This window comes from Octopus bimaculoides, chromosome 12 (assembly GCF_046866305.1).
Source record: "Octopus bimaculoides isolate indiv1 chromosome 12, ASM4686630v1, whole genome shotgun sequence".
Taxonomy (NCBI): Eukaryota; Metazoa; Mollusca; class Cephalopoda; order Octopoda; family Octopodidae; genus Octopus; species Octopus bimaculoides.
The window spans coordinates 38,882,031-38,897,963 of record NC_142939.1 but is presented as its reverse complement, the minus strand read 5'-3'; the positions used below and the strand labels follow the sequence as shown (position 1 = coordinate 38,897,963).

The window sequence follows — 15,933 nt, the reverse complement described above, 5'->3', positions numbered from 1 at the left end:
CCTTCTCAAAATTGCCATTTCGCTTTCCCTCAGACACCATGCTTCACTCCCATACAGCATTGCAGATCTCTCGCAGGTCCTATAAACCTTTTCTTTCATCTTCAAGGAGAGTAAATACATAAATGGAACCACATGAAATCAGTCAGTTCACTACCTTACATCAAATAATAAATAAATGGTTTTATGAAAGCAATTCTTTATACATCAAAGGAAACATTTCTAAATACCAGTATTGTGTGCGTGTGAAAAGAACAATGACAGATACTTACACCTCTCTGTAAACGCTTCTGCAACAAGGCTGAGCCACCTCCTTTTATTTGCAAATTTGGATATTTGGCCTTTAGTTTGGCTTCTTCTTGATGTTCTATAACATTTTTACCCTACAAAATATAAATATAAAATAAAAATAAAATACAACTGCAACTGTTTAATTGTAGGAACAATCAGTTTTGGATTTTTTAAATATTTTGTAACTCACTCCCACTCTCTCCTAAAGGTGAGTAACCATGTATCTTCTGCCCCTGCCTCCTTCCATAAATGCATCACTTCCACCCATGTTTTGTAGCCCCACAAGCTGCATGGCGATCTCACTAGTACCAATGGCACAAAGACAGCACCCAGTACATACTGGGAAGAGGCTGGCATGTAGAAGGGCATCCAGCCATAGAAACCATGCCAAAACAGACATTGGGGCACGATCTGATCCTTGGACACATTGGTTCCTATCAAATCATCAAACCTATGCCAGAATGGAACATCAATGTTAGATGATGATGACAAATTCAGCTTAAAAGTGGGAGTAAAAAGTGACACGTAAATGCAATAGTAATTTCTTTCTAATTTTGGCATAAGGCCGGCAATTTTGAGGGGAGGAGGTCAAGTTGATTACATTGACCCTAGTACTTGACTGGTACTTTATCAACACTGAAAGGATGAAAGGCAAAGTGACCTCAGGTGGGAGTTGAACTTAGAATGTAACGAGAAGAAATGCTGCCAAGCATTCCAACTGACGCACTAATGATCCTGCTGGCTTGCCGCTTTAAACACAACAGTAAATAACACAGTTCCGTTTCTTGGGAACCTGTGGAAGAGGTAGGCCCAGGAAGACCTGGGATGAAGTGGTGAGGCACGACCTTCGAACATTGGGCCTCACCGAGGCAATGACTTCTGACCGAGAACTTTGGAAATATGCTGTGCGTGAGAAGACCCGGCAAGCCAAGTGAGACCTAAATCGAAGGCCTCAGGTAGCCCACTTATACGTACCTTCCTTCATTGGACACTAAACTCCGCTTGCGAAGACTTATTGGGGCAAGCGAAAGCAAAACCGTCAATGGCACCTGTGCCCAGCATCGCCTTCCTGGCACTTGTGCCAGATGGCATGTGTAAATACATTTGAGCGAGATCGTTGCTAGTGCCGCCGAACTGGCTCCTGTGCAGGTGGCACGTAAAATACACCATTTTGAGCGTAGCCGTTGCCAGTACCGCCTGACTGGCTTTTGTGGCGGTGGCACGTAAAAGCACCTACTACACTCTCGGAGTGGTTGGCATTAGGAAGGGCATCCAGCTGTAGAAACTCTGCCAAATCAGATTGGAGCCTGGTGTAGCCATCTGGTTTCACAAGTCCTCAGTCAAATCGTCCAACCCATGGTAGCATGGAAAGCGGACGTTAAACGACAATGATGATGATGATGTGATTTACATTATTTCAACAGTCATCTTGGATGTCCGCAAAACTTAGCAAACTAGGAAAGTTTTGGAAAAAAAAAAAAAACCCAACAATTATAACAAAATCTTTCCACACTAAAATAATAAACTGCTTGTCTGTTCGTTTGTCACAGCCCAGAGAATCACCAATATTTGGTCATGAGTTAGGTTCCAGTACCATAAATTAAGAACTGAAAGAAGAAAAAAATTTCTTCAATTTCACCCTTGGCCAGCAGTCATGCTAACAGAGAGAAGGTATAGTCATGATAACATGCTGAAAGGAATGTGTGGCCACTATATTAGCCATACATTGTACTTGCAATGAATTATATAAAAATGTGAGTAAATGATTCTGGATCCAAGAGAACATTGTGCATGCCCAAGTACCTAATTTATCATAAACGGTTCGTTTTTGGACAGCAGTCATTCTGAATACAGTCCTCAAGGGTTTTTGGTCAACTAAATTGACTCAAAGTTTTTAGTCTGGTACAAACAGCTAAATCAACCTATTACCATTAAGAGTCATAATTTACACATGGACTTTTCTGCAACACACTAATTTCACCTACTGTATTCACAAGTTTCTGCATATAAATTATTTCAAGCTGAACTTCAATAAAATTAAAAAGACCAAGTGCCATTCCAAATGGCACAAGCTGATTGGCACTAAATGATTTTTGAACTGAGATGGTTTCAGTAACATTAAGCCTCACTGAGATCAAAATGTCAAGACATAAACAGAATAAACCAAACCACATCCCCATCAAGCATTCATTAAATACTCCTTGTACATGTGTGTGAGTGTCTTACATCCAGTTTCCACGTTAGCAGAGGTGGAATTACTTTTCTCAAATAATTGTCTTTTCATCAGATGGCTACCATTCATTCTGCAAACTGATGGAACAGAGTCAAGTGGGATAATACAGTGGTTGTAAAAATGAAGTTATGACCATTAACTCATTAGTCTAACTGTTCAGCCATTTTCAGTTCTTTATCTCGATATACATTGTGGAAAAGGAATAGGATTATTATATTACTGGATTTAAATAGATGCAGACATGGCTGTGTGGTCAACAAATTAGTTACTTAACCACAGTTTCATGCTCACTACCACCTGCACAGCACTCTGGATAAATGTCTTCCATTATGGACCAATGTCTAGTGGTAAATTTAGTAGACAGAAACTACTATCATCATTGTTTCACCTGCCCATGACAACAGAACTGAGATTCTAAAACCAAGGTGCCATGTGAAAAGCACCCAGTACATTCTAGAGTGGTTGGTGTTAGGAAGAGCATCTAGCCGTAGAAACCATGCCAAAACAAAGTATGGGACCTGGTGTGGGCCCTGGCTTTGCCAGTTCCTGTCAAGCTGTCCAACAGATGCCAGTGTGGAAAACAAATGTTAAATGATGATTTTTCCATGTTTCTGTGGATCAGATGGATTTCCTTGGGACAGATTTTCTATGATTGAATGCCCTTCTTGTTACTAACCCTCATCCGTTTCCAAGTAGGTCATATTTGTCCATGACCAGAGATGTTTTCACAGAAAATTAGAAACAAAACATATACAGGGGTTATAGTAGAAGACATTTACCCCCTTTTCCCCACACACGCTTTGCGTGTGTTTACACATGTGTGCCTTGTTTACATCCTGAGCACTTCACATGAAAAGTTTGTGTGTGTGTGTGTATATATATATATATATATATATATATATATATATATATATATATATATATATATATATATGTATATATATGCATATATGGGTACATTTCGTCACCAACTATGCAAACAACATGAAATACATCAACAAATCATCCACTGGCTCAGTGCTTTTTAAAATGTGAAATAAGAACTGCTACAGGTTAGTAACAGGAAGGATATCCAGCTGTAAATTAATACCTCCATAATATATACTTTTTGTTTTGTAATCTGATGAGGGAGAGTTTATATATATATATATATATATATATATATATATATATATATTTGGATTTTGGAATTTGAAATCAAAATCGAACCGAATCCGACGACTGGCACCCATGCCAACCTCTCCTTCATTGGACACTAAACTCTGCTTGCAAAGACCTGTTGGGGCACGTGAAATCGAAATCATAATTGAACCATACTCGATGACTGGCACCTGCGCCAGTGGAGCACTAACAGCACTGTCCGAGCGTGTTCATTGCCAGAGCAGCTGTCTGGCTTCCGTGCTAGTGGCCCGTAAATAGCACCATTTGAGCGTAATCATTACCAGCATTGCCTTCTAGCATTTGTGCTGGTGCATGTTAGAAAATCATTCGAGCAAGGTCGTTGCCAGTGCCGCTGGACTGGCTCCAGTGCAGGTGGCACATAAAAACACCTTTTTGAGTGTGGCCGTTGCCAGTACCGTGTGACTGGACCATGTGCCCATGGCACGTAAAAGCACCCACTACACTCTCGGGATGGTTGGCATTAGGAAGGGCATCCAGCTGTAGAAACTCTGCCAGATCAGATTGGAGCCTGGTGCAGCCTTCTCGCTTGCCAGTCCTCAGTCAAATCATCCAACCCAGGCTAGCATGGAAAGCGGACATTAAACGATGGTGATATATATATATATATATATGTGTATATATATATATATATATATATATATTTATATATATATATATACACACACACATAGTCCACTCTGAGGAGTGGTTGGTATTAGGAAGGGCATCCAGTTGTAAAAACTCATCCAAAGCAGACACAGGAGCCTGGGGGGTGGTCTTCTATGTGGCCAGCTCCTGTCAAATTGCCCAATCCATTCCTGCATGGAAGGTTGACGTTAAACGATGAGGATCATGAATTTATGGTAGCAAGGATGTAAAAATGAACAAATTAACTAAATATTAAACTAAATTCTTTTGATGCACTTACATAGAAGTTTAGACAAACATGCAAGCACACACACACAAACTCGTACCCCTGCATATCTCAGTTGAAGGATTTTTGTTTTGCAAGTTACTTGGTCTCACTGGTGCTGGTACCACATTAAAAGCATTCAGACTTCTCTGTGAAGTGGTTGGATGCCCTTCCTGCAGGTATGCTGCTGTAAAAACCATGTCAAACCAGACAGTGAATCTTGGCTCAGTCCTCTGGTTCACCAGCTCCTGTTGAACTGTCCAACCCATGCCATCATGGAAGACCAACATTAATTGATGATGATTATGTTTTAACTACCATGATAAGCATGAAGACTGGACACTTATTTTGAATATATCAGCCCAAAACTCATCAGTATCTGGTCAAGTTTGCTTGGATATTTTTAACCCAGAGGCCATCTGTCTTGGTCCTACATTAGTTGAGGGAGGCCTTAAAGTAGGCATCCAGTGTCTCTAGTGAGTTATCTACATACATTGTTTGGATAATCTGCTCAAGTACAGCCGTGCTTTGACATCCATAGCCAAAGGTCACTTGCCAGCTCTTGTTTAGCCCACTAGCAATGTCCTGTAAAGCGCACGTACCTTTCCCTTATTTTGGTGAAAACAGATCTCCATACAGCTGTTTCTTAGCGGAATGGGTTCTCTGAGATATCTTTAAGACTGCTCTTAACATTCAGGTGCAGGTGGCACGTAAAATACACCATTTTGAGCGTGGCCGTTGCCAGTACCGCCTGACTGATCTTTGTGCCGGTGGCACATAAAAGCACCCACTACACTCTTGGAGTGGTTGGCATTAGGAAGGGCATCCAGCTGTAGAAACTCTGCCAAATCAGATTGGAGCCTGGTATAGCCTGCTGGCCCACCAGTCCTCAGTCAAATCGTCCAACCCATGCTAGCATGGAAAGCGGACGTTAAACGATGATGATGAAGTTCCATCTAGTCTGGATTCCAGTTCTTTTGATAAGTGTCCAGGTTGTTGCTACATTTACAAGGACTGACTCTTCTGCTGCATGGAAAAAATTCCTCTTAAGGTGGTCTGAGAGGGTTGATTTCCAGACAACGTCCAGTTTGTTTATGGCTGATCAAGCTTTGGCTGTCAGTTTTCATATCAATTTCAGTCAAGGTATCTCAGAACCAAGATACGTGAAATCATCAACTTGATTGATGGGGTCTCTGCTGATGTTGGTGAGGGGGGGTCTTTGTTGATTGTTAGCAATGGACTTGGTTTTACTAGAATTAACAAATAGTTCAACACAATGTGCAGCTAATTCTGTAAGTAATTGGAAGAAATTTTATATTGTGTCAGAGAGCAAGGCTAAATCATTGGTTTTGAGCATGTAGTCTGATCGATCCATCTTTTTACAAGTATGAGATTGTTTAGATTGTCAAGCAATGTGCTGAGGACATAATCCAAAGTGATCACAAAGACAAAAAGTGAAAATGTGTCCTGCTGGAATACTCTGGTTTTGATAGCTAAGAAATTTGTATCTCCATCTGTGGATCTTACCACTGATTTGGTGATACAGAACATCATAATTGTGCTGTTGTTTCCTCAGGGAGACCAAAGGCCAGAAGCATTTTTACTATTTTACCACGGTGGATAGAGTCAGAAGCTTATGAGCTTAAATTACTACATCACTTAATTCTTGAAGACAAAAGTAATTATTTGTTACCATATTTCTTTTGGAATACATTGCTTTTGTAATTAAAAAAAAAAAAAAAGAATTTAATCAACTTATTATTAAACTGGAGTTTGAAACAATTTGAATATATTTTGATGGAAAGTTTTAATTTTAAAAGAAGTTTGTATCACAGAACCATCTCAGGTAAGTTGGTATCAAAAGAGTTAAGACAGAATTTAAAAAGAGGCTAAAACATCATCATCATTTAATGTCCGCTTTCCATGCTGGCATGGGTTGAACGGTTTGACTGAGGGCTGGCAAGCCAGAAGGCTGCACCAGGTTCCAATCTGATCTGGCAAAGTTTCTACAGCCGGATGCCCTTCCCAACGTCAACCACTCCAAGAGTGGAGTGAGTGCTTTTTATGTGTCACCGGCATGAGGGCCAGTCAGGCAGTACTGGCATCGGCCATGCTTGAAATGGTGCCTTTCACATGCCACCGGCACGGGAGCCAATCAGGCAGCACTGGCAACGACCATACTCAAATGGTGTTTTTTTACATGCCACCAGCACAGGAGCCAGTCAGGCAGCACTGGCAATGACCGCGCTCAAATGGTGCTTTTAACATGCCACTGGCATGGAAAAATAATGTTTAATAGAACAGGCCTTTTTTTTTTGAAGCAGTAAAATCCCATGGTGCCAAGTGTTGCAGTATCAGCAAATATAACAAACAGATTAAACAATTAATCTAAAAAGAAAAAAAAGCTGTAACAATAGAACAATAATCTCCACTAATGACATACAGTTTGTGTCTGGCTGACACTGTTACAATAGAAATATCTAGTAACCCTGTAAGTTATAATTATGTGAACAAAGAAATTATTTTGCTCATAAAACCAGTTTTCATTGTCCACAAATTGACATAGTTAAAGTCAGTCAAAGTTTGTAATTCAAACAAAACTTTAAAATTCCTGATAAATAAATGTTCAAAATAAGATATTCATTAGCTTTTTTTTTGGTCTTTGTTTTAAACTGTCACAAGTAGTTACACAAAGGTAGGGTCTATGTAATCATTCTAACAGTTAGAAGCAGCAGCCAAATCTCCTTTAAATCACACACTATTATCTTTAATAGGGATCAGTCAGGTTCTCTGTTACGAGTGTTTCAGATGATTCAATCAATGGAACATCCTGCTTGTGAAATTTACATGCAAATGGTTGAGCACTCCACAGACACGCTTACTCTCAACATAGTTCTCAGGGGTATTCAGTGCGTGACACATATTGTGATAAGGCTGTCCCTTTTGACATACAGGTACAATACAATTTTGCCAGCTAAGTGGACTGGAGCAACGTGGAATAATGTCTTTTATTCGAGGACACCATATGTGGCCAGGAATCAAACCCATGACTATACAATCATGATCTGAATACCATAACCACTAAGCCACACACTTTAAGAAGGGACAATAGTGTGTGTGTAGGGTGGTGGTGATAGTTGACATATCATTTAACCTTAGGTCAGCTCAATCATGACCAACCTAGGGCTAAAGCTCATTATCACATTACATAAAAAAACCAATACATTTTCCTCAAAGCCATCCATAGCAACCCATTGCCAGCCATGGCCATTCAACTAAAAACACTACAGCATATATTTTTTGTGTTATCACACCCACTGCTTAGTACTATGCTCCTATTCTATACACCTAATATAATCTTTTTCCTGTTACTGGACCCTTTGAAGGTCCTGTTGCTAATTGGAGTTTCCGTTTTAGCTGTTTTCATTTAAATTCTATTTCCCCAAATGTTCAACTTTTGCAAATCATGGACAGTTTTCTACAGCAAAAATGAAATAACATTGGTCTACAGTCCTGAACAAGGTAGAAACATATGATGAGAGAGTCAGGTTGAAATAGGTGAATATTAATCTGACAATGAAGACACATTTAATCTCCAAACTGCAGTTTTCAACATGCTGGGTCTTTTGGTGATATTGTAAATTCATAAAGTGTGCTGCAAATACGTCCTTCTGTATGTTGTCAATAGCAAGACAATCACATGATAGATTCCACATTATATATCAGCTAGACTTGCTGTAGTGACAAGCCAAAGTTGAGGATTGGCATCAAGAGGCTAGGAAACACCTTTGATAAATCTATAGAGGTGTGTGTATATCAGAGCAATGGTTCCTAAAACAAAACTCGGTTCTTTAATATAAACTTGTTAAGTGATTGCTTCAGATTAAAACCTGCCATCATCATTTTGTGTTAAACACCAGCTTAATAATGACAATGTTATTTTAGTAAATTCATCATCATTTTCAAAATAAACTGAAACAAATGCAGTGCATTTCAAGAGAAATGTTACAATGAAAAAGTTAATGTGAAATGAGGGGCAGCAGGAGACGATATATCATAGTTAGGGGAGATAGGATTTTAGCAAGATTCTACCAAACAGTAAATCCATAACTTAGCTATAGTAAGAAGCTGGGATTAAATTATAAAGTATACAGAATAATGTTTTCCAGCAAGCAACTTATAGATCACTGGGAAGAACAATTCAATCAAGGGTGAGAATTTGTATAAATAATGTATTTTATCACAACAGTTGAACTTTCAGTTTATAGCCTGCATAATCTAGAATAATTCAAATGAGCCAAAAAGTAAAAATAACAAAAGAAAAATGGACTTATTCCACACCATACATGAGCTCTCACTAATCAGACTCCAGTAACTTATTGATATTAATGTTTTTTTTTTAGTGTTCACACAACTTTGAGACCTCAGATCTTTTCTGATTATTATAGAATACTAGCAGAAATACCCGGCGTTGCCCGGGTTAAAGAGAATAATGAAATCTAAAGACGCCGTCTAGACTACGCATCATCTTTATATATAGAGATGTATATACACACATGCACCCAAACACACGTATATATATGTATATCAATATAAATATATGAAAGTCAATGATGTTTCGTAAAAGAAGGTGATCATGTACATACTTTCTTGCTGTTGTGATTATAACACCTCATTGTAAACTATGTTCCTTGTTTTCCCTTGTGGAGCATATACAAATAGGTTTTTTTGTTGCTGCCCACTCTTGAGCAGCCAACATACAGTTGTCCATGTGAGAAGCAGGGCTCTTCCAAGAGAAGACCAGCTACAGACAGTGTTTGACCCTGATATTTGTTTATGGACATGGCAAAAGTCACACGAAGGGGGAATTGTAGTCTTCTGAATGTAAAAGGAATGTCTTCTCCTAATGGAGTAAGAGGAATTCTTGGAATAAAGACGTCATCCCCTTTTGCACATCCAGAAGGAATGGTAGCCTCGATAACGTGTGACATCATTTTCTAAATAATGCTCATCTGTTATGTTCGGGTTAAAATTTCATCAACATCAAAAATATATGAATTTTCATGGGAGTTATGGCCGTTATGCAAAGAATATAATTTCCAAATTTCATAAAGATCCATTCAGTACTTTTGACGTAGCTTTGGATAAGAAAACAAATGACTAATGTGTGTGTTTGTGTGCATGTGTGTGTGATGGGTGTATATATGTATAGATATCTGTATGCATGTATACATATTACATGTACATCTATATATATATATATATATATATACATCTACACATTTGTATACATATACATGTATGTATAGATCTATATATACACATCTCTCCCTCCCCCTCTCCCTCTCTCTCTCAAAGTATCTGTCACTACAGTATCGGAGTGGGATAGTTTCATTTTTAAAGTGAAAGTATTTGACATGAGTGTTTTTGTTTCGCTTTTGACACGTAATACTTAAATAGTGGAGGAGATATTATGTTGCCGTGTGCTCATACTCTGCAAGAAGTTAATAATTTTTTTTGACTAAAACACAACTGGAACCCTAAGTAAGGCATGTGTAAAATTTGAATGAAATTGGTTGAGTAGTTCTTGAGTTTTAGGGATTCACACAGACAGACAGACAGACACACATTCTCATTTTTATATATATATAGATGAATGCCAAGTTTCTTCTCCTTTACAAGTCTTCTACAATCCTAAATTTTGTTGCACTGTCTATTCCTCTACACCATTCCATCAACCTCACTCTGTATATTGATATTCCCCTCAAATCAGACCTTTAATGTCTATCAACACAAACAGTCACTGCTTTATGACTGACCTGTTAATGCATCACAACAAATTAAGACTTCTGCCCAACACAATAACCAACCAGTGTAGCAGCCTTGCAACTGATGACCGCAGCTGTCAGTCGCAGAGCTACATCACACCATTTGCATCATCAATTTATTTGTGCTGAAGTGACCACAGGTCTAGTGCATTCGACAATGTTTTACAAGTTGGGAAAAGGCAAGATTTGGAAAAGCAACATATTTGTATGGCATTCTGTTTCAGATTGAGGGAAACTTTTACAGAGAATTTTCTCATGTTGCAACCAGCCTTCGTAGGGGAGGATTATTTGAATCACGCAATGCCATGAATGGTACCAGCATTTCACACCCAGATGGACAATTAATGACAATTCAAAAATGGATGCTGTGTTTGTGTGATTCACCCCCCCCCCCCCCACCCCACGCCGTTGCCCATGAAGTTAACAAAGAAGTAGGCCTTTGTGAAAATTGATGCCATGAGATTTTAAAAGAAAAATTGAAACTGCATTGTTGACATAAAAACCTGAATGAAAAAGGAAGTCAGGTGGTGTTGATCGTTGAAATTGTGAGGAAAACTTTCTGAAAAGCACTGAAACAAGAGACAAGACTGTACAGCCACAATGTAGAGCAATGAATAAAGCTTGACGTATGGTCAAACAAAACCTTAATGGTTACCATGATAATGCAACTATTTACACATTCTTTTTAGCCAATCATCCTTCAACCACCTGACTATCAAGATTTGATCCCTGCAGATATTTCTCTTTTTTTGTGTGTGTGTGTTTCCAAAGTTGAAGTCTACCCCCCAAAATGTCACTGATTTCAGACAACAGAAGACATTGAAGAAAATCCACCACATGAACTGTGCTCAACCCCTGAAAACAGGTTCCAAAACAGGAAAAAATACTGAGAATGGTGTATCAACAATAGAGGGAGCTGTTTCAGTTGAGACAAGTCTGATTAAATTCTAAGGGAAGAAAGAAATTTTTGTTTGTGAAAAGCTTCGTTTAAAACAGACCTTGCACAAATTTTATCTTACTCCATAAGTGTTTAAAACTAACAGTGCCAAGCCAAAATATAAATCAAAACATTCTTTCATTCTAAGGAATAACTTCCAATAAATAATAACTAAATAAATTTTAAGAGTTTTTACAATCAAGGAAAAAGTTTCCATGTCATTATGAGTGCACAAGCCAATATTTTGTCATCTTAACCATTTAGCTATTAACACACAGACACAAAATACAAGAGAAACCATTACAGTCTGGCAGTGGACCAACTTTGTCAGAATGGAATACTTCTAAGAAAACAAAACGATGCCAAAAGTTGTATTTATACTACAAGTCACAATGTATGTTAACATGTATGCCACCAACCCACATATCAAAATGTTCACTTTTAAAGTAAAATCTGACATGAATATTTCAGATGGGAAATTTCCATCATAGCTCAAAAACCAATTAATAAGTACAAAAATCTACAACTATTTTATCAAACCTTTGTACATTTGGAATTATTTCTAAAATTTACTGAAATTGTGAATTCTTCTCAGAAAAGTGGTCACAAAAAGTTTCAGAAAATTTTACATGTAAGAAATAATATTTTAAATTTCTTCTCAATCTTGAATCTAAAATAGCTTTTAATACTCAACAAAAATTAGAAATCTCACTAATTTTCAGAAAACCATTATCTTAAATACGAATGTTAATTTAATAACTAAAATGACTGCACCTAGTTAAGGAAAGTGTTTTATCAGAGGAAAGCTTTTAGCTACACAGTTTAATGAATAGTCATATGAATAAATATAACTGAGAATAAGAGATAAAATTTTTTAAGTTGTGTTGTAATAAGATACATATGTTTAAAGTAGCTTATCTAAAAATATTCAGGTCTTTATGAAACAAAAATGAAAATCTTACAATGGAAGTATGTAGGAAGATACATCACCTGCAGTTTTTAGTCTAATTAATAATTGAGATAACAGCAGAAATATCATTTTTGTCTATAGCCAAATAATGAAGTTTGCTTCCAACCACGTGGATTAAAGATCAGTCTCACTAAATGGCAGCTTGGGGAAATGTCATCCACTACAGCCCCAGGCCAAACAAAGCCTTGTCAGTGGATTTAGTAGAGAAAAACTACAAACCCACTTCTGTGTGTGTGAATCTGTGCATGCGTGAGATCACATTTCCCTTGTCTTCGCATGTTCATTGGATGTAAATAATGGCTTCACTGAGTGTCATTTGTTTCCACTTCTTGGTGAAAACATGTCCAGGCTGCAGCTTGTTCAAGAGAGAGATTATTACCTCATTTAGAAACAGGTGTTGGTTGGCTCAAGGAAAGGCATCCGACTGTAAAAAAACTGCCCAATGCACTCTCATCTGATCCATACAAGCATGGAAAAAAATAGATATTAAAACAATCTTTCCACACTACATAAATACATTAAACAATAAAAACCAGTTTTGTTACTATTTTGAATTTAAAGGCAGCAACCACATATATAGGTGGGGAATGGTTTGTCTAAACGAAGACAATATCAAACTAAGGAGTCACAGCCATAAACCAAAGGCAGATACTGAATTAGTGTCAGTTGGAATTGAAAAAACATCCATTCCAGGTTTACTAGAATATAGCAACATTATACACGTTTGCTTTAACCTTTAAGCATTCAGAGTCCTGTCAAATATAATACTTTGAATTTATCATGCATTATCTTGTAGCCTTGAGATTTTGATGTGATTGTTTATGTTTAGAACGACATTGTAGGGCAGATATGAGAGGAGTGATCCGGCCACTTTGAATATAAAACAGGTAGAATATTTGGGTTGGATATGGATGGTTTAAATGCTAAAGGGTCGACCCTTTTGTTACTGTGGAAGACATTACCTTTGTTTTAATTCATTCTTTCAAAATAATGAATTCAGTAAAATAACTCATTATTAAGCAGATATTTGGAACATAAATCTACACGAAATGTTGACAGGTTTTAATTTAGAACACTTTACAACAGGAAGTTTGTATCATAGAAACCAGAGATAGTCTCAGGTGGGGTGATGTTGAAAGGCTTAAATCTAAACATCCCTTCTTTAACAACTATGAAAATTGAGTTTGACAGGAACATTAAAAATGGTGAAAACTAACAAACTGGTTTGATTTAGCTTAAAATTTTTATTGACTTAAAAAAAATATTCCTAACAATGATTGAGAGAATATAATAGAATATCTGACTCAATGCCTTGCTCACAGTTCCAAAAGTTCAAACCCTATTGGATCAACTTACATGTAATACTATCAAATTGTCATCAATAAGTACAGTAATATGTATTGATGTTAGGTTAATTTCCCATACCAAATCCAATTGAAAATTGGCCTTGTATCCCAGAGACAATTTTTCATGCCAATGGCAAGATGAAACAATCCTAGTCAAGTCTTTAAAGTCGTTGATGATAGTAAAGCAATGCTACAATCATGAAAAACTAGAATTCAAAAGTACTAATCAATCTTTCAATTAACCCTTTAGTATTCAGATTACACTATCAAATTTCATACTTATTAATTTGCATTGTTTTGAATTAATCATGCATTATCTTGTAACTTTGAAATTCCAATGATGTAATTGTATATTTTTAGAAATATACATTGTAGGGTAGGTGAGGCCAGGATCTGACAGTTTGAACATTAAAGGGGTAGACTATTTTGGCCAGATATGGTCACTTTAAACACTAAGAGTTAAATACAAAATTCTTTTTAAAAAATATATAATTTAGATAAATGCACTTGGTTTATCATTATCATCTGTCTGCTCTCCAATGCAGTCATAGATAGAAAAACTGCCATGATTGGGAGTCAGTATACATTTGGAGGTACTGCTAATGTTGATGACAAAGGGCTGTATCTCTATAGATATCAAACACTTTACAGAATGTACTGGATGCATTTTTTCATGGCCCCAGATACGTTATTTCTCAAAGAGACTACAGATGTCTGTCCTGATTGCTTTTGTGCACCCAAAACAACCAGAATGTGGTCTAAAAGCAAAATGAAAAATAACATATCTGATAACTGGAAAAATGATGAATTTTCCATCTATGTCAAAGTAAAGATATCCACACATCCAAACACAATGGACTACTTTGCATGTGGAACTCAAACAGACAAAGCAATGGAAACCCATATGTGTGTGTGTCTTCACGTGATGCAATTCAAGCAAAAACAGCAATAAAAAGGAGCCCCTTTGCTTCATAAATAGGGGACAGAAAGAGTATAATCATCATCATTTAAACATTTGCCTGCCATGCTGACATGAGTTGACAGGAGCTGGCCAGGAAGGAGCCTGCACCAGACTTCGCTGTCTGATTTGGCAAGGGTTGTACAGCTGGATGTCCTTCCTAACACCAACCACCCAGTAGAATGCACGGAGTGCTTTTTACATGGCACAAGCACAGGCGAGGTCAGTTTTGGCAAGAATGCCCTTCAAAAGTGTGGACTCGATGCTTTTTATGTGGCATCAGCATAATCTTGTTGAAGAAGAACTGTCTCTCCAAACTCATACCATCATGGAAAAGAGTATGTTAAAACAAAATGATGATACAGCTGACTGACTTAAGGTAGGGACAACAATATTACCAAATTTATGAACCAGTTTATTAGAGTTTAGATATAATTTAAATAAAGGATTGTACCCTGCTATTGGGAGTTGGCCTTCAAACAACATACAGTTCCCAACTGACTCCCATTTTTCTTCTGAGCATCTATCTGTACAATTCCTGCAAATATTTAAATTTACAGAAACAGTAAACCCTTTTTAAGCATAAACATACATATAAAAAGGGTTTAAGAAAAAAAAGGAACTTTAAAAAAAATACTACAATTTTCAAATTTCCAGAGTTAAAGAGAGTGAATTGGCAGAGTTGTTAGAACATCAGACAGAAGGCTTCACAGTATTTGTCCAACTCTCTGCATTCTGGGTTCAAATCCTGTCAAGGTTAACTTTACCTTTCATTCTTTTAAGAGAAAGGCAAAGGATTGGTGAGACTGTAAGAACGTCAGGTTGGATGGATGCTTTGCAGTGTTTGTTCTGAGTTCAAGCCCAAGTATGACCTAGTTGGGTGGTAGATTCACCACTACCTGGCACATTGGAGGCTTCTAACAGAGTCCACTCTGTTGCAAGCATTCAAAACCAGGTTTCCAAACTGAGGAAACCTTCCTCCACCCCTCCCACCAATCTTGGAGGAACTGTAGTGTATCAGGGTTACTACATACCCTCCAGACTGAAAGGATAAATAAAAAAAAGTTCAGTACAGCAATTTTACAAGATCAAACCTCATTTATATATATGTAAGTGATCGTTGAATATTTGAACAAGAAGATCTAGAAGGAGAGAAGCACCATGACCAAAGAAGGCAAGGTTCCAACAATAAGGGACTTTGACGTCTTAAACCAAATTTAATCCAGAATTCTCTCTTATGAAGATTGAAAACATGGCATGAAATGAGCTGAGAAATAGGAATTTTTAAAAAATTGTTAC

The 15,933-nt window shown here is 37.3% G+C and overlaps 1 protein-coding gene across 1 annotated transcript in view; it reads right to left on the bottom strand.

The window, feature by feature from the left end:
* LOC106883013 (cAMP-regulated phosphoprotein 19) overlaps positions 1–15,933 on the bottom strand; it is a 28,858-nt gene that overhangs the window by 7,070 nt on the left and 5,855 nt on the right. Inside the window, exon 2 of the mRNA XM_052972146.2 lies at positions 270–380. Within this exon, the coding sequence (XP_052828106.1) occupies positions 270–380 (111 nt within the window). The remainder of the gene's footprint in view (positions 1–269; positions 381–15,933) is intronic.